The sequence below is a fragment of the Lithobates pipiens genome, unplaced genomic scaffold, assembly GCF_037356315.1.
Source record: "Lithobates pipiens isolate NorthernLeopardFrog02 unplaced genomic scaffold, aLitPip1_a1.2 Scaffold_23, whole genome shotgun sequence".
Taxonomy (NCBI): domain Eukaryota; kingdom Metazoa; phylum Chordata; class Amphibia; order Anura; family Ranidae; genus Lithobates; species Lithobates pipiens.
In genome coordinates, this window is record NW_027507785.1 from 304,496,291 (window position 1) to 304,516,050 (window position 19,760).

The 19,760-nt window shown below is 43.6% G+C and overlaps 2 protein-coding genes across 10 annotated transcripts in view; both read left to right on the forward strand.

Moving 5' to 3' along the window:
* Positions 1-3,723: 3,723 nt before the first annotated feature.
* Positions 3,724-7,178, forward strand: LOC143926584 (uncharacterized). The gene is made up of 2 exons (XM_077450460.1): positions 3,724-4,328; positions 5,369-7,178. Exons 1-2 carry the CDS (start codon positions 3,733-3,735, stop codon positions 5,454-5,456), a joined length of 684 nt encoding a protein of 227 aa, XP_077306586.1. The 5' UTR covers positions 3,724-3,732; the 3' UTR covers positions 5,457-7,178.
* Positions 7,179-13,307: 6,129 nt separating this feature from the next.
* The window catches only part of LOC143926585 (uncharacterized), a 170,828-nt gene continuing 164,375 nt past the window's right edge, over positions 13,308-19,760 (forward strand). For 5 of the 9 annotated variants that reach the window (XR_013262099.1, XM_077450464.1, XM_077450461.1 and 2 more), the window contains exon 1: positions 13,308-13,649. Coding sequence is in view for 8 of the 9 variants with exons in the window: in XM_077450464.1 (XP_077306590.1) it covers positions 13,630-13,649 (20 nt within the window). In the remaining variant the exon portion in view is untranslated. The remainder of the gene's footprint in view (positions 13,650-19,760) is intronic. The other 4 variants (XM_077450468.1, XM_077450465.1, XM_077450463.1 and 1 more) reach the window with 2 other exon arrangements.

The window sequence follows — 19,760 nt, forward strand, 5'->3', positions numbered from 1 at the left end:
GGAGAATAGAAATAATTCAATAGAATATTGTACCTATGTTTTAGTAAATGCAATTTTTTTTTGGAAAAAAAGACCTTTCATTTTTTTTTTTTTTTTTTTAGTTATAATGCAAAAAAATCCACAATACATAACCCACATTTTCTGTTTTGCGCCGAGTAAATAAATATCAAACATGCAACGCTTTAAAATTGCGTACACCAGTGCAACAGTGACAAACCACATATGTTACTATCCATTGCCGCCTATTAACCCTTTTTACCGCCAACCCATGTATGAGTGACCCCCCCGCCCCAATGCTTCCTGGGCTCCGCTGTCTAACTAGAGATCCCAGGACCTGTATGGGGATAGTCGCTGAGTAGAGGGGGGGAGACCAGCAAATGTTCGCTCACCCATACCCCCTCGCTGCAAAGAACCCGGAAGCAACATGTATAACATAACTTCTCGTTATTGTCACTTTCAGTGCACTCTGCCCTCCATTAGCTTCAATGGAGTGCAGTTGAGACATCGGGGGGGGGGGGGGGGGGGTCTATTAAAATTACCACCAATTCATACTACAGGGGGTCTGCTTCCTGAAAATATATTTTTGGAGGTTTTAAGTAATCTTCAGGCCTAAAATTATTTTTAAATGTGTGCAAAATCATAAAAATTGTTAAAGGATATCTAAACCCAAGAAGAATGCCATGTCCCCCCTGTGACCTTCAAAACCTTTTTGTTCATTGTATTTTGATGTAATAATATGTTTCCTTATTAAACGCATTTTTCCTTCTTTCTGCAGCAATGCCTCTTGCAAACCTTCCCTATCGAATTGTGGAGGTTAGGGCCGGCTCCAAAATGGTCATTCCATGTGACCTCACCACGGAAGGAGTGACTGGCGATGAAAAGGTTGATTTTAAATGGGGATTCACGCCGGACGGATCCGATAGTTATAGGACTATCGTGCAGCGCAATGACATCAAGCTGCATCCTGAAATGCCCCACAACCTGAGAGTGCACCTACATCCCACCCATACCGCTCAAGAGGACTGCTCTCTGGTGATCAGTCCTCTCCTTGTGGAGGACAGTGGGATATATGAGATCCACGTAATTGTGAACGGTGCACGGAGCGGACCGATTCAGAAAACCAAAGTTCTCGTGACAGGTAAGTGTTAGATCCAGTAGATCTATTGGTTATTTATATTGTTTTCTTCTATAGCCCAGGACTAGAGTAACATTGGGCAGGTACCCACTGGTTACATTCATTTGCTAATTCCATCTAGCGTTCTCTATAATTTTTAACTTAATTGTATCTGTTGTTACAAAGACATATAACGATCATGCTTATCATATGCATCTAGTGGCCATAATGCAGTATTTTACTATTACCTATAATAAAAGAATGTTTGTTCAGTAGCGGAAATAACTTTAAGACCCCTTTCACAACGGAGGTGTTGTTCAGGCGCTTTAGCGCTAAAAATAGCGCCTGAAAAACTGCCTCATCTGCAATCCCAGTGTGAAAGCCCGAGTGCTTTCACACTGGAGCGGTGCGCTGGCCGGGCGTGGAAAAAGGTACTGAAAGCCGCATCTTTGGGACGCCGCAGCAGCTTTCATCCCTTTATTCGGCCGCTAGCGAGGGTTTAAAGCGCCGCACTAGCAGCTGAAAAGCGCCTCTAAAACAAGGTTAAAGCGCCGCTAAAAACTATCGGCGCTTTACCGCCGACAACCCCCCCCCGTGCTGTCTGTGAAAGGGCTCTAATACCCCCATACACGCGATTGGAAATTTGGCCAGCAAAAGACCGATGAGAGCTTTTGGTTGGAAAATGCGACCGTGCGTATGCTCCATCGGACTTTTGCTGGCGGAATTCCAGCCAGCAAAAGATTGAGAGCAGGTTCTCAATTTTTTGGTCTGAAAAAGTTCCGATCGGAAATTCCGACCGTCTGTACCAATTCTGACGCGCAAAATTCCTACGCATGCTCGGAAACAATTCCACACATGCTCGGAAGTATTGAACTTAATTTTCTCGGCTCGTCGTAGTGTTGTACGTCACCGCGTTCTTGACTGTCGAAAGTTCAGAGAACTTTTGTGTGACCGTGTGTATGCCAAAACCGGAGTGGAATTCCATCGGAAAAACCATCCAAGATTTTTCAGACGGAAATTCCGCTTGTGTGTACGGGGCATAAGAATGTTAGTTTTTCCTACACAGAAGGAATGTACATGCATATAGCTGAGCAACTGCCTATGAAATTTTTTAAGCCCTTATGTTTGATTGAAATGAGATGCAAACCAGGGCTGGACAAATCCCAGGGACCAAGTAGCCAGATGATACCTATCTTAAGTTTTCTATAGCTGTTGTCAATGGAGTTGGTTCCTAAAAAGAAATCCTGTTGGATCCTGGATTGGCCATTCTGGCTTCCGAATTTCATATTAACCTCTTCAGCCCCGGAAGATTTTACTCCCCTCCTGACCAGAGCACTTTATGCGATTCGGCACTGCGTCGCTTTAACTGACAATTGTGCGGCCATGCAACGTGGCACCCAAACAAAATTGATGTCCTTTTTTTCACCACAAATAGAGCTTTCTTTTGGTGGTATTTGATCACCTCTGTGGTTTTTATTTTTTGTGCTATAAACAAAACTGGGACTGTTCTATTTAAAAAAAAAATGGGGATTTTTCCTTCTTCATTTATTTATATATTTTTTTTTTCACTGAGTGGATAGAGGTTTAAAAAGGAATTTTTACACTTGTCACAAGGGTGATTTATTAGGCATAGCGCATGTTATGTTTATAAATCAGTTCTTTGATATATGCTGACACATTGTATATAGAGAGGGCGTTTATGTTCTTGATTATTTTAATTTAGCACAGCAATTTTTTTCACTATTTTATGGTTTAAATAGAGATTTAAATACTATTCACAGATTTATTATAAGTGGCAGCTGTGCACATCAGGGTTAGTTTGTCCTAGAGCGCAGTGGTGGGAGTTCAATTGTGGGTGCAGTTTATCTTGAAAACCAGAAGTTTATAAAAATGCACTGATTACTGTGTAAATGACACTGGCAGGAAAAGGGTTAACCACTGGGGGGCGATGAAGGGGTTAAGTGTGTCCTAGGGAGGGATTCTAACTGTGGGGGGGTGGGCTTCAAGTCACATGACAGCGATCACCGCTCCCGATGACGGGGAGCGGTGATCTCTGTCATGACACAAGCCAGAACGGGGGAAATGCCTCGTTTACATAGGCAGTTCCCCGTTCTGAGGCTCCGTGACACGATCGCTGGGAGACCGGTGGACATCAAGTCTTCTGGTCCCGTGGGCACAGTATCTTAAAGGAGATGTACAGGTACGCCTATTTGCCCACCGCTGCCATTGTGCCGACGTATAGGGGCGTGCAGCTGTGGACAAGTGGTTAATTTATCCACCACGTTCTAAACTCAATAACCCCAATGCGTGTCTGAGCCATATTTCTTTTTACCCCTGAACATTGCCCATAAAAATGTGTTAAAATGCTTGCATAGGCACATTGACTAACATGCAGATGCATTCAGAGGTGTAAAAAATGCAAAATGCCACGGAAAACTGATTTATTTTTCACATCTGTGTGCATGAGGCCTAAGAAAAGACACTAAGCGCAATACAAATCTGAGTTTTTGATCCTCCCACACTGAATGCACGCCCAAGCTAGAAAATGTTTGATCTGCTGCTTCACTGTACATTTGTATGACCTCTCCTTTCATTTGTTTTATGCAGATTCTCCACTAATGAGCTCTGGAAAGAAATTCAGTGCAAGGCGTGAGGCCATGTTCAAGCTTCCAGAGTCAATACCGAATGCGAGGTCTGGGGACGAAGGACAGACCACTGGAGAGGAATACAACTCAATGCATATAGCCACGGATCATAAAGAACAAACCGCGGTTGTGGAGGAAGGACAAGCAAGGCCTGGGAAGAAAGGACAAGCAAGGCCTGGGAAGGAAAGACAAGCAAGGCCTGTGGACAAAGGACAGACCAGTGGCAAGAGATTAAAGCCAAAGCGTAAGCCCGCGGTTCACCGTCCAGTCACTATCCAGACAGAAACCGAGGACGAGGACGAGGACGAGGACGAGGACGAGGACGAGGAAGAAACAACAACGGTTCACAAAAAACCAAGGAACCAAGGAAAGATCACTGGCAAGAAATTAAAAGCAAAGCATAAGCCCACGGTTACCCCTCCAGTCACTACCACGGCCACCCAACAAACAGCAACTGTTGGCAAAGAATCGGTTCTGCTAAAATACGTTGTCATTCTCAGTATTTTCATCATTGCCATAGTCTTCTCATTCATATTCATATTCTGCTTGGGAAGAGCAATCTACAAATGGTAAGTTGATTTTTATATTTTCTTTAGTATTTTATCAAAATACAAACCAAAGGTCCATTTTCTCAGCAGTTTTCCCTCAATGTTCAGCCCCCAAATTTTAGCAGCAAAAGCTCCTCTTTGAGCATAGAGTTATCTTTCACACACCAACGATAGATCTATTTTGCTAGTAATAAGGGCATTTTATAGCTTTAGCATGTGTGACAGGTGGATGGCTATGAGGCTGCAGGTAATAATAGCAAATGAGTTCCTGATGTATACCTGTAATTACCTTGTTTTTCCTAATGCCACATACACACGATCGGAAATTTGGCCAGCAAAAGGCCGATGAGAACATTTGGTCGGAAAAAGCGATCATGTGTATGCCCCATCGGACTTTTGATGGCTGAATTTCGGCCAGCAAAAGATTAAGAGCATGTTCTCAATTTTTCGGACATGCTCAGATTCAACTACGAGACGAAAGCTATTGGCTACTGGCTATTGAACTTCCTTTTTCTAGTCCCGTCATACGTGTTGTACGTCACCGCGTTCTTGATGGTCGGAATTTGGTGTGACCATGTGTATGCAAGACAGCATGAGCGAAATCCCGTCGGAATTCCGTCGGGAAAACCATCAGAGATTTTTCCGACCAAAATTCCAACAAGTGTATGCGGCATTACAGTTTAATTTGCTGTACAAAGTCTGCATATAAAATGTAACAAGGTTTATGCCAGGACACATTGACAATGGCAGCAGTATACCGTTAAAGAGGAACTCTCCTAAAATTGGTATCTCAGGCTTATATAGTGGAAAGTCAAACCTAAATTTAAATATGTCTAAACCAGTGGTGAGACATCCAATTCAGTGTTCCCAGTTCTTGCAGATGTCATAGCCAGCACAACATCAAATGATAATGGCAGAGCAAAGTAACTTAGAATTTTAATGGAAGGGGCACACTGGTTACGCCCCCGTAGAGGGCAGATTTTAGGTGGAGTCAGTCTTTATTTCTGTTACTTTGTAAAGATTGTTTATATCGTTCTTACACGTTTTGTTTACATTTACAGTCGAAAGAGAAAACACAGAAAATGGGAGGAGTCAAGAATGGAACAAGGAAGATTGGAACAGGATGATTACAGTGAAGAAGAATTTTAGGGTGTAAAGGTGGAAATGAGCCCTATAACCTCACCCCTAACCACCTTTCCTCACAAATTTTGGGCTATCTTCTTTTCTATCTTCAATCAAAAACTCCATTTAGCTGAAGGGGAGCGGCTGCCCCAGGCGTTTTGGTTCAAGGGAGACAGGAGGGGCGGCTGCCCCAGGCGTTGTGGTATAATGTGAGGTGAGGGGGGCTGGAGGGGCGGCTGCCCCAGGCATTGTGGTATGATGTGAGGTGAGGGAGACAGGAGGGGCTGCTGCCCCAGGCATTGAGGTATAATATGAGGTGGGGGGCTGGAGGGGCGCCCCAGGTGTTGTGGTTTAAGGGGGACAGGAGGGACGGCTGCCCCAGGCATTGTGGTTTCATGTGAGGTGGGGGGCTGGATGTGTGGTTGCGCCAGGCATTGTGGTATAATGTGAGGGGGGCTGAAGGGACCAATGCCCCAGGCGTTGTTGTTTAAGGGGGACAGGAGGGGCTGTTGTCTCAGGCATGGTGGCATAATGTTAGGTGAGGGAGACAGAAGGGGCTTCTGCCCCAGGTGTTGTGGTATAATGTGAGGTGGGGGCAGGAGGAGCGGCTGCCCCAGGCATTGTGGTTTAAGGGGGACAGGAGGTGGCGGCTGCCACATGTGTTGTGGTATAATGTGAGGGGGTTGGAGGGGCGGCTGCCCCAGGCATTGTGGTATAATGTGAGGTGGCTGGAGGGGCGGCTGCCTCAGGGATTGTGGTATAATGTGAGGTGGCTGGAGGGGCGGATGCCTCAGGCATTGTGGTTTAATGTGATGGGGCTGGAGGGGCAGCTGCCCCAGGCGTTGTGGTTCAAGGGAGACAGGAGGGGCATCGTGGTATGATGTGAGGTGAGGGGGACAGGAGGGGCTGCTGCCCCAGGTGTTGTGGTATAATGTGAGGGCGGGGGCTGGAGGGGCGGCTGCCCCAGGTGTTGTGGTTTAAAGGGGATAGGGGGGTGGCTGCCCAAGGCGTTGTGGTATTGTGTGAGGTGGGAGACTGGAGGGGCGGCTGCTCCAGGCGTTGTGGTTTAAAGGGGATAGGAGGGGTGGCTGCCCAAGGCGTTGTATCGTATGAGGTGGGGGACTGGAGGTGCGGCTGCCCTAGGCATTGTGGTATATTGTGAGGTGGGAATACAATGTTCCAGCAGGGAAGGGGGAGGGGGGATTCCTCCATTCACCTTGTTTGCCTGGATGGATGGAGGAATCTGTATGGTTTTTATTACATCTACAGTATGCCTAGCTTTAGTTAGATGCCTAGTGCGCATTTTTAACCTCTCATACATGTAAAAAAGCTGAATTATAAGAACGGTCTTCAAAATGTTCCTACACTTTAATATATATATATATATATAACTTGGTTTATAAAAAGTGCGGAAACTTTTTGAAGAATCCTCATATATTTGCATTTGCACACAAGCACAGAGGGGTGGGGGGTGCTTTAAAATGTTTTGCATTATTTATTTTATTTAATGTTTTAATTTTTACACAGTACCCTTTATTTATATTTTAATCATTTTTATTGCTATCACAAGGGATTAACAACATCCCTTGTAATAGCATGGGCTGTGACAAGTTTTTCTATTTTTTTTTCTTTTGGTGGTGGAATGGTGGTGGTTATTGTTTTTTTGGGTGGAGAAGCCGATGCCGCCAGTCACATCTTTACTGGGCTTCCTGGTTGTGCAGGAGATCCCAGGACGGCAGCGGGTGGGGGGGGGGGGGGGTGTAAAGGCAGCAGTGGGGGGGGGGGGGTAGGGGGGAATGGGGTGGGCCCTTTCCCACAACCCTGAGTGGGGGTCTGGGGTGGGAGGTCCCCAGATCCCAGCCCTCCCCCATGTGAATAAGTAGCTCTACCTGTTAAACAAAAAAGTGGGTAAAGACACAATACAAGCTTTTGTGTAAGTCCTTTATTTAATAATCAAAAGTCAAAACAATGTCCCCCAATGTAGATCCATTGTCAATCACGCTGCCCGCTGCCACTGCCAAACCCGAAAAAGAAATTTATTTATCTTGACAGCAACAGCGTTTGCTCCCACAATACCTAAAGCCATGACTCCAGCGCCATCAGAGGTGATTTCACCACCACAGTTAAAAAAAAAAAAAAAAAAAAAAAAGAGCATATATGCCAAAGCATGGGGGCAGCAGGGGTGGAGGAGCGATTTGCTCCTACTTTTTGGGGTGGATGCCCTCATGCTTCAGCATATATATATTTTAGGCACAGGATACAAATGTTTTATTTTTTACAATTTTTTTTGTATTTGCTTTGTAGATATGGTAAGCCTTACTGTTATACTGTAATGTTACTTTGTTTTATTGTTAACCATCATTTGATTAGCAGGTACGCCATTCGGCTGCAGCGCGGATTTATTTATCTTGACAGCAACAACGTTTGCTTCCACCATACGTAAAGCCGTGACTCCAGCGCTGTCGGAGGTGATTTTACCACCACAGTTAAAAAAAAAAAAAAAAAGCATATATGTGGAAGCATGGGGGCAACAGGGGTGGAGGAGCGATTTGCTCCTAACTTTAGCGGGAGGATGCCCCCATGCTTCCGCATATATAAATGGTGCACGTATGCCCATGATTAGAAGTGGGTGGATGAAGGGAGGTATTCTAATGGTGGGCATACCCACCGATCAATCTCTTTTTTTCGTTCGGCCCACAGGCTGCATTAAAAATAGGATTTTTTGTACTCACCGTAAAATCCTTTTCTCTGCAATTCACCGACTGACACAGCTTCTCTCTTTAGACCATTGGGTTGTTATGCCACCTTCAGGAGAGGACTAGGTATTACATGTAAACATGTGATACTAAAACTAGAACTTTCTAGTTCTGCCAAAGGGGCGGTCCCTTAGGTAACACCCCTCAGCATGCTACTGCAGGCTCAGTACGTCAACAAGCAGTATAACGTAAAGAAAAATATGAGGGATGGGTGATACCTACTGTGATAGGTAGTGAGGAGTGAAATCAAAAATTTTACTCCCTTAGAAATCCTTAAGGCGGTGCTTGGTTTTCGGTGTCTTTGACCAGCCAAATGGTGCGGGGCTTAAGCGGTTAACCAGTTGCCGCCCGCCCTATAGCACATTTACTGCTATGGGGCGTCATATACACATAATACATGCTCCCTGCACAATGCCAAGCCTGGGGAGCGAGCACCTGCTGGCCTGGTGGTGCCGTGATTCATTTCAGAACCAATCAATTTACGGGTCCACACCAATGATTTTTGGCATGGACCTGCTGATCGGTTCTGACGAATCAGCAAACAGCATGTGCCTCTGTTTACAAAACATAGGCACAGGAAGCGATGCAATCTTCGCTCCTGAAGCCCTCTTTGGTTCAAGCATGAGAAGAGATAGCATTAGACTGCGAATAAAAGCAGTACACTGACACCAGATCACATAGTTGGGCACATTTAATCCCCTGATTGAGCCCCCCAGTTAACCCTTTCACATCCCTGTCACAATGTCAGGTACAGTGAACAGATTTTTTGCTGATCACTGTATTAGTGTCACTGGCGATGCTAGATAGCATTACCAGAAGTTAGCGTCTATCCTAGATAGCGCCAGTTTGGCCGCCACATATTTCCTAATGAAGTTTATCCCCCTGATTGCCCCCCAGTTAACCCTTTCACTGCCCTGTCATTGTCATTAGTAGTGTACAGATTTTTTTCTGATCACTGTATTCGTTTCACAAGTGACGCTAGATAGCGTTAGGGTCAGCGCCAAACTCAGATAGCATCAATTTGCCAGCCCCAAACTCACCAAGACCCCTTTCACACTGAGCCTCCCAGGGCATTAGCGGTAAAGCAGCGCTATTTTTAGTGTGACCCTGTCTGGGCGGTCGGCCCTTAGACTGATCACGGCACGCTTGTGCAGCAACGCAGGATTGCGTACCTGCGCAGTGTGGGGAAACTGACCCAGTGATCTCAGACGCCGCCTCCCGTCGGCGTGTCCTAATGTGCACGGGTTGGGGAGCATACTTAACGGGGCTTCCAGACCCGTTTGATGTGCGGTACAGCCCAGAGGTGGTGTACTGGTCGGTGTGGAGTTTGAGGTAAGATTTAGCCCCCCCTTTTTTTTGCAACCTGCTGCTGTCTCAGACTACACTGTCTTATCTGACAGTTTGATTACCATTTTTTTTTTTGGTCATATTACTTTACAGTGTCCCTTGGCTGGATAGCCATAGACACTTTCTTGCTACAGGTTACATCTTCTCCACTACGGTTGGCTGTGTCCTGTCCCTAGTGTCTACTCCTTTCACCTTGACCTACTACCACCCCTGGTAATGTGTTGTTAATTTTACAACACTTATTGGTGAGTTTTTATACCTATGCAATCCATCTGTATATTCCAATCACTCTTACTTCCCCCCAACCCTCCCCTCCCTTCCCCAGTGCCCCCCTTTCCCTTTTTCTCCCCCCTCCCTCCATCTCTCCCCCCCTTATTTTCCTTCCTTGTTCTTCTTTCTCACCCCTCCCTTTCCTCTACCCCCACTTCCTTCCCCCCTCCCCTTTCTTCTTCTCCCTTTCACCTTCCTCTCCCCTTTGTCTCTTTCACTCTTCCTTTCCCTCCCCCCCTTACACGGTTCACCCCCCATTGCCTTAATTGTCCCCACTATTTTGTGCAGCAACTGGGCCCTATTAATTAGATTACAATTGGCTTGTCTATTTACCATTATCATATCTATCCTTAATTAGATGTGGATCTTTTTATTACAATGTTTGCTGTATAATTATATTCCTTTTGATGTAATTATTGTATATTTTATTGTATGTATTTTCTGACTTATAGATAGTCCCTCCTGAAGAAGCTGTTTCAATCCCCAAAACTGGTAGAGGACCAGATTGTCTATAACCACATCAACAGTCTCCACTGGGGTGATCCCGTTAGCAGTTGTCTGTGGTTGAATTGTATTAATTTGTTCTTTGTACATGTCTTTTTTATATGTAATAAAATTATATTTTTTATATTAAAAAAAAAAATGGTCATTTGTGTATCAGTACCAACATAGTCCTGTATAACCCGCTTGATGGGAATATATCCATGGCCAGCTACAGCTAACAGTAACTTGATTTTCAGGCCCAGGCAAATTGTTATACATCCTAGGAGTCTTCAGTTAAGCACACCTTCCTGCCTGCATGCCTCAGCTAAGAGCAGATGGATTCCAGGAAGTAAATGGTACATGAATCATCTGCCCTTACTCAATATGGCCACTGCCTGAAGTCCTAGTTTTTTTTTTCAGTGATTTCTCAGCAAAATAAAGCATGCAGTCTTGAACATTAACCTTTCGCCAATTGCGCTTTAGCCAAATGACGGCTAGCACGGCCGGCTAGTTCTGGGAGGGCGCCATATGACGGCTCCCGTGATTGCGCCCACCGGGCACCGCTGATCACAGATTGAGGTAAACAGGCAATACAGACACTACTGATCACAGGTTGAGGTAAAGAGTCAATCAGGGGCTCTTTACCACGTGATCAGCTGTGTCCAATCACAGCTGATCACGGATGTAAACAGAAGGTGGTCATTGGCACTCCTTTCCTCACGCTGACAGCATAAGGAGAGGAGAAGAGAGCTGATAACTACATTGTGTAAAAGGGACAGGTACATCGATGATCAGGGCACCGATTATCAGTGCAGTCCCAAGAGTGCTGCCAATCAGTGCCCACCAGTGCCTCCTCATCAGCAATGAAGGAGAAAATGTACCCATTTGCAAAATGTTTAAAAAAAGTATGACTTTTTTTTATTTTTGTGAAAATTTTTGTTTGTTTATTTAGCAAAAAAAATAAAAAACCCAGTGGTGATTAAATACCACCAAAAGAAAGCTCTATTTGTGTGAAACAAAATGATAAACATTTCATATGGATGCAGTGTTGCATGACCGTGCAATTGTCATTCAAAGTTCAACAGCACTAAAAGCTGAATATTGGCCTAGGCAGGAAGGGGGTAAGAGTGCCCAGTAGGCATGTGGTTAAAAATTTGTATTTTTTAGTTTGTGGCGCTCAGATTTTTAAACATGAAGGTCAGGTTACACATTACGTCACTTCTGACGTTGTAATCTGTCAAACTAAAATTCCCGTATTCTTAGTAACCTCTTCACTTTCGACACGAGACTAGCATGCCACAAAAATCAGACGTTCTGTCATCCAAAAATCAAAGCGTGTGTACGAGGCTTTATACATGTCCTGTGGACAGATTCTCCCAGCTGTGGATCTCTGCAGCTCCCCCAGAATTACCATGGGCCTCTTGGCTGCTCCTCTGATGAATGCTCTCCTTGCCCGGCCTGTCAGTTTAGGTGGACGGCCATGTCTTGGTAGCTTTGCAGTTGTGCCATACTCTTTCTTTTTTCAGATGATTGATTGAACAGAGCTCTGTGAGATGTTCAAAGCTTGAGATATTTTTTTATAACCTAACCCTGCTTTAAACATCTTAACAACTTTATCCCTGACCTGTCTGATGTGTTCCTTGACCTTCATGATGCGGTTTGTTCACTAAGGCTCTCTAACAAACCTCTGAGGGCTTCACAGAACAGCCGTATTTATACTGAGATTAAATTAATAAACACAGATGGGCTCTATTTACTAATTAGGGGACTTCTGAAGGCAATCGGTTCCACTAGATTTTAGTGAGGGGTATCAGAATAAAGGGGGCTGAATACAAATGCACGCCACACTTTTCACATATTTATTTGAAAAACATTTGGAAAACCATTTATCATTTTCCTTCTACTTCATAATTATGTGCCAGTTTGTGTTGGTCTATCACATAAAATCCCGATAAAATACATTTTACATTTTTGGTTGTAACATGACAAAATGTGGAAAATTTAAAGGGGTACGGATACTTTTTCAAGACACTGTACATACTTTTGCTGTATAGTGCAAGTGTGATGGTCAGGTCTTTACATACTTTTCAGCCATATAGTGTATCACACCTACACTGTATGGCCAAAAAGTATGTAAAGACCTGACCATCACACCGTGTGATAGTCAGGTCTTTGAATAATTTTTGGCTGTATAGTGTAGGTGTGATGGTCAGATCTTTACATACTTTTTGGCTGTATAATGTAGGTGTATGTAAAGATCTGACCATCACACCTACACTATACAGCCAAAAATTATTCAAAGACCTGACTATCACACAGTGTGATGGTCAGGTCTTTACATACTTTTTGGCCATATAGTGTAGGTGTGATGGTCAGATCTTTACATACACCTACATTATACAGCCAAAAAGTATGTAAAGATCTGACCATTACACATACATTATATGGCCAAAAAGTAATGGTCAGATCTTCGCATACTTTTTGGCCATATAGTGTAGGTGTGATGGGCAGATATTTACGTACTTTTTGGCCGTATAGTGTAGGTGTCATTGTCAGGTCTTTACATACTTTTTGGCCGTATAGTGTAGGTGTGATGGTCAGGTCTTTACATACTGTTTGACCGTATGGTGTAGGGTTAAGGGTCAGGTCCTCACACACTTTTGGCTGTATAATATAGACATGAAAGTTGGGTTTTTACACTCTATAGGCCATAAAGTGTAGGTGTGAAGGTCAGGCATCCCCGTACTTTTCCCCACATATATTATGACTAGTCAGCGGTGACTGGCAGACCTGTCAATCACGATCTTTTGATTTACTTAAAAGCTTCAGAAGCAGATCAAGTTGCTGATATGAGTATCCCCAGTCCATCCAGCTCTGACCCCCGTCTCCTGACCCCCGAGTCCTCCAGCCCTGCAGGTAATAGCAGAGGCAGCCGGAGTGCAGCCTGTTAGCATTGCATTGTTGTGAGTGACTAAACAGCTCCTAGGGAACAGCATACATATATCAGTGACACACGCAGTAGCAGCCTCTGTGCTGGGGGGGGAGTGACTGCTGATTGAAGTGAGAGGCTGGATTTCACCGCCATTGGCTCCACAATTTCCTGCCTACCTTGTGCTAAAGCATCATTATCTGTCTCACCCTGGCAACCAGTGTGCCCTCAGTCCAGGGACAGGACGGGGAGACAGGACTGGCATACTGGGGGATCCTGGGAGTGGGATCACACCGGGGACAAAGCTGCTCTTCTCACATTTTATTATTTTGTTGTGTTCTTTTTGCACACTGCAGCTTTCTGGTGCCTTTTCTCTTTGCATGCTTCAGCGTAAGACCAGAGGCCAGCCGCCAGCATGAGTCACCCATACATCGGGTAAGTGGCTACCAAGTTGTATAGGAAATTCTGCGTCCGCCAAAAGCCCGCTCTCTGCCATCTCATCAATGCACGACGCCTCGTTTTTAACCCCCTCGCTGCCTGTCCCTCGCCACTCCAGTGTACCCTACTTGTTGGAGGCAGCGGACTTTACATCCGCGGGTCCAAAATTCGGTCAGCGGGTTTAAAAGATAAAAAAAAAAAATGCAACGCCAAGGTTGTCAAGGAGTATCAATCAATGCAGTTATATTGGCGGCTGTAGATTTGTGGTGACATTGCAAAATGTTGGCTGTAATTTGTAAATGATAGTAAGGGCGAGCTTTACATTTCCTGACAATTATATTCCTTTTACTGAGGTGCAAACAGAGTTATATAGAACTATTAGGGTCAGTTCAAACCATAGAAACGCAGTCCAGATGTGTGCCGGTCTGCCAGATGCTTTTCTGCATGCGCGTTTTTGACGAGTTTTTTGTGTGCGGTTTTTGACGCCGTCGGTTCAGTGCATTTTTTCCCCCTCTTTTTTCTTAACCTTAAAAAAGGATATGTGTGTTCCAGTGCGTTTTTGGTGCGTTCCCGTGCGTTTTTGATGGGTTTTACAGCATTCCAGTACAGTCCAGTGCAGAAAAAATGCAGCACGTTCAACTTTTTTTCTGGAACTGGAACACACTGGTGTGAAGCCTTTAATATAAATAGCAGTATATATATATATATATATATATATATATATATATATATATATATATATATATAGCTAGTAACACACAGACCAGGATATGAATATAGAATAGATGATAACATATAGCGGTATATACATATAACTTAGATTAACATACAACAGTAATATATATATATATATATATATATATATATATATATATATATACACACACATACATATATATATATATATATATATATATATACACACACATACATATATATACATACACACACATACATATATATACATACATACATACACACACAGCTTACAGTAAATATAACAGTATATGCACATATAGATTAATACATAGCAGTATATACACGCAGTGTAGTTTATAATAACACATAGTAGTATATACATATATTGTATATTACAGTATATATTTATATAGATAGTAACACACAGTAGTATATACAGTACATATATTGTATAGTACATATAGGAAGTAAGAGATGGTAGTATATTCATATACTATCTTAAAACACATATAACAGTATATATACATATAGATAGTAACACATAGTAGTATATATATTACATGGTTGTATGCTTATAGTTGTAGCATCTTAAAATACATATTTATACACCTATAGGTAGTAACACATAGTATATCTTAAGCCCCATACACACTATCACTACTTTGGTAAATCTGAAGACTATGGGGCTTTAGAAAACATATAACAGTATGTATATAGATAATAACATATAGTAGTATATACATATATGTTCCAATACACAAATACACATAACAGTATATACATATTGATAGTAAGATGTAGCAGTATATACATATACCTGTAACAGTATATAAATATACATAGTAAGATGTAGTAGTATATACAGGTAACTTATAACACATATATACATATATCGAAAAGCACATATAACAGTATATATATATATAACATGTAGCAGTATATACACATAACTTATAATACATAAAGCAGTATATATATATATATATATATATATATATATATATATATATATATAGTTAGTAACTTTTACATACGACTCAAACTCTTCCTGGGATGAATTCACTGTCATTACAAAGTGTTCAACTCCCCCTCCCCTCTGATTAGGAAGATGTTAAAGATAAAGATATTAAAGCTTGTTTTTTTGTTGTTGTTTTTTTTAAAGGGTTACTCCACCCAAAAAATGACATTTTACCTTTTTGGTAGAATTTGTTGAGTTGAAGACCTTGCCTGTCTCTTTTATCCCATCCTAGGGACCCTACTGGTGAGCTACCTGAATGGAGTTCACTGTCTGTGACCATTATGAGGGGTTCCCACCATCCCTGCTGGATTTTTCAGTGTATTCTACGTCAGTGGTCATCAACCCTGTCCTTAGGGCCCATAAACAGGCCTGTTAGTGGGCCCTGAGGACAGGGTTGATGACCACTGTTCTATGTGTGTGTAAGGCTGGGTTCACACTGCCGCACGGAGAGGCTCACAGCAGGGGTCCGGTGCATCCCCGTCACCGTTTCAGGTCCGATTTCAGCCATTTTTGGCTGATATCGGACCTGAAATGGACAAGAAATGGACCCCTGTGCAATTCGCACCAGAGATGTGAGAATCGGCTCCATAGAGAGCCAATTATGAGCTCCTAACATGCGAATTGGATGTGGAGAAAAATACACATTCGATTCGCAATAGTGTGAACCCAGCCTTATTCTGGATGTTACAGAAATCTGCCCATTATCATTATGCAAACACTTTTCTTCTATTAGAAGGGTCACTCCTCCCAAACATTATCTTCTAGTTATCAGAGCCTGGTTGATTCAGTCCCTGGTTTTCCTATACTGTATATCTCTGATACCCGACTGTTCCTGTCCACCTGGAGGGGACGTTTGTTTCTGATACTTTAAGGCTGAGTTCACACTATTGTGAATTGGATGTGGGTTCTCCGCATCCAATTCACATGTCAGAAGATTGTGATCGGCTCTCTATGGAGCCGGTTCACACATCTCCGGAGCGGCCCCGATGCGAATTGCACAAGAGTCCGGTGTGTTTTCTGGTCCATTTAAGGTGCGAATTCAGCCAAAAATTTGGGCTGAAATGGGACCTGAAATGGTGAACGGGGACCCACCGGACCCCTGCTATGATCCACTCAGTTCCTCAGTGTGAACCCAGTCTAAATCTTTGGTTGGTGGCTATTTACCTTGCCTAAGCCCCCGTTCACACTGGTACGGCTTGACATGCGATTTGACAGTTCCAAATCGCATGACAAGTCAGAGCCCATTGTCTGCAATGGAAAGGTTAATATCTACCTATGTCTCAGTGATTATAAAAAAAGGTTCCTGCACTACTTTTTGCCGATTTCATTGCAACTTGCATAGACTTCTGTTAAACGAAGTCACAAGCCACAATAAAATCAGCGACTGATCTGCGGCTTAGGAATCATCCTGAAGTAGCGCAATTTCAAAGCCACACCAGTGTGAACCAGGGCTTACTGCATTTTGCCTTGCAGCATACAACCTGATTGGTTGATTGGTTTGTACTGATATATTTCCAAAAAATCAGAAATTAGACTGTTAAAAGTCACCTGTGCCTCATCAGATGTGATAGGAGTGCGGTCCTTTTAAATTTCAGGACGGTATAGCAGAGACTGACAGGCGTTCCGGAGGTGCTACTGCCGCCTCCTAACTATTTTTTTATTTTTTTTTTGTAAATTTTCTTTTTAAACTTTCTAATGGCAATTAGATTCCACAAGACCTTGTCAAACGTGGAGCTTTGGTGAATTCACATGCCGCCGCCCCCCGATGCTTTAATTTGCAGTCGCTGCATTTTTTACACGGAGTGCAGAGCTTGACAGGTGGCACCACCTGTCAATCTTGCTCATTGAATTCAATGGAACCTTGCCGCAATTGCATGCAATGCACGTGAGTGAAGCACAGTAGTATTACAGGGTTAAATGAGGCAGTGAGGAGGTGATATTATGTCTCCTCGCTGCCTGACACCTGAAGTTTCCCAATTCTTCACCGTCCCCGGTTGGTGAGAATACTGCTCCGGTACTTGCTTCAGTTTCTCGCGGTGGTCCCTGGTAATAAGATGGTTGGTCCCTTAGTGGTAACAACTTCCCCTCTACCTCTGACCACGACAGGTTCTCCGGCCAGCAGAATCAGCACTTTTAATTGGACTGCAAGCTGCGACCCCCAACCCTACGCTGCTCTCTTGCTTCTGCATAGGCTCCTCAGACAGCCTGGCAGCCAGATGTCCCCGGGATAGGCCTCAGTCTCTGGCCTGGCAGCCCGGGCCAATACCAACACACGTCCACCCAGACAGCCATCCAGATGGCACAGAATCACCTGACCTCACCCAAATAAATAGGCTCTCCCAGCAGGCCAAGGGACCCAAGAAGATCCCTGCCTATTGGCTGAGATACCCCATTCATTCCTAATCTGTCCTTACAGTCCCCTTATCTTATCTAATGTCACCAGATACCCAGCCACCTAGCGACAGAAGAGAGAAGTGCATCATTTCCAGAATTAGGGTGGAATCTATTGGCCAAGGCAACTATACCTGGCAGGTAAATTTACTAGCAACCTTGCCTAACCATCAGGGTGCTACAAACGTATAGGTTTGAACCGAGCCTTAGTGCGTTGGGGTGCCAATCAAACTTAATGTCACCCCAACCCAACACAGCATCGCATTGCAGAAAAGGGAATCTGACCCTAAAGCTTCAGCTTGCATCTGGCAACGTTAAAACTTTGACCTAAATCACATCGTGCATCAGACATGCTGAGTCTTGTAGTTCTACACCAGGTGGCAAGTTGTCTACCTGACCTTGGATAGTGTTTGTCCAAGCTGCAGTTTTTAAGCAAATATAAATTCCGAGTGTTCACAAAGTTTTCAGCAGTACCAAAATTTGGTGTGTGGGGAGAGGGGTTGGCAATGGCATAAGTTTTACCTTAAATTTCAATTGTGGGATATTGTTAGTGGTTAAGGGTATATTGACACCAGATGCACTGGGGTGCGTTTGTAAGCACATTCCCAACACATGGCAACCTAAAAATAATGGTTCCCCATGAATGAAGTGCACACCAGTGTGCTGCATTTCATTTGCCCAGAGCTGCCACAAAGTACGGCACAAGCTACTTTTCTCAGTGCGGTGCAACGTAACGCGTTCAAATGCACGCACGCACGCATAAACACAACGCATTGCAAGGCAAAAAACATACAAAATGCACGCCGGCAAAGAAGGCAATGCAACACCCATGCATAAATCGATGCGTTGTGGTGTGAATGAGCCCTAACCCATAACCCACCCTAAAATTAATATTCTTCCAGAGAGCTCTACACTCGAGGTGTACATGACTGTCCTGGCCATTATATGAAGGACTCCTACCCTCCCTGTTTTTTTTTTTTTATAATGATTATATTATCATATTATGGAGAACGGATTTAATGGAAACACCCAAAGGTCAAGGGCAGCAAAATCTCTTCACTGGGGTCCCTAAAAGAAATAGGAAGACAGATGGAGATTGTGGTAGATAGAATAAGACCCCAGAATGGAACCAGTGTGTGGTCGGCAGAGGCGCCCATTCAATGAAAAGGTACTGCCAAGTGGATTCTTCAGGAAGATTGGTATTTATTGATCACGAAAAACAAGTTAAAATGCCATCAACGCATTTCGTGGCTACTTCATCAGGAAAATGTGTATGAAATACATAAAAATATGACAAACATTTTCAATGAGGATCCAAAGGGTGGAGGATATATACAGTATCCTCCGCCCTTTGGATCCACGTTGAAAATGTTTTACTATAGTAATATAGTGTACTATACACCTTTTCCTGACGAAGCAGCCACTAAAGAGCCATGAAACGCGTTGATGGTGTTTTAACGTGTTTTCATGATCAATAAATACCAACCCTTCCGAAGAATCCACTTGGAAGCACCTTTTTATTGAATGGGCGTCTCTGCTGACCACACACTAGTTCCATTTTGGGGCCTTATTCTATGTACCATTGCTCGCCCGATCTGATCGCAACCTAGTGCGGTGCAAGAATTTCCCATAAAAACCTTAATAAGCATTGAGTGCGACTGCCAACCCTCTGCGTGGAGACAGTCATATTCTCCACATGTGCTAAAACAGGTCGTCTGACCCTAGGACGGGTATCCAGCAACCTTAGGAATGTGAGTATATGCCTACTAAATATTTTGACTTCCTTTTCCCATACGTTCAGCTGAATACTACACTTAAAAGGATCGCTCTCGTGGATTTGAATCCCCTTTTTTTTCCCTTCCTCCTTGCCTCTGCTCATCTGGAGCATCACTGACTTATCTAGATGTAGACTGTGCCCACCACACTCCCCCTAGAACTGAAATGACGCTTTTGGTTGGAGTGGTCTTTCAACCGGGGTAGCTACACCTTTAGCTGTATCC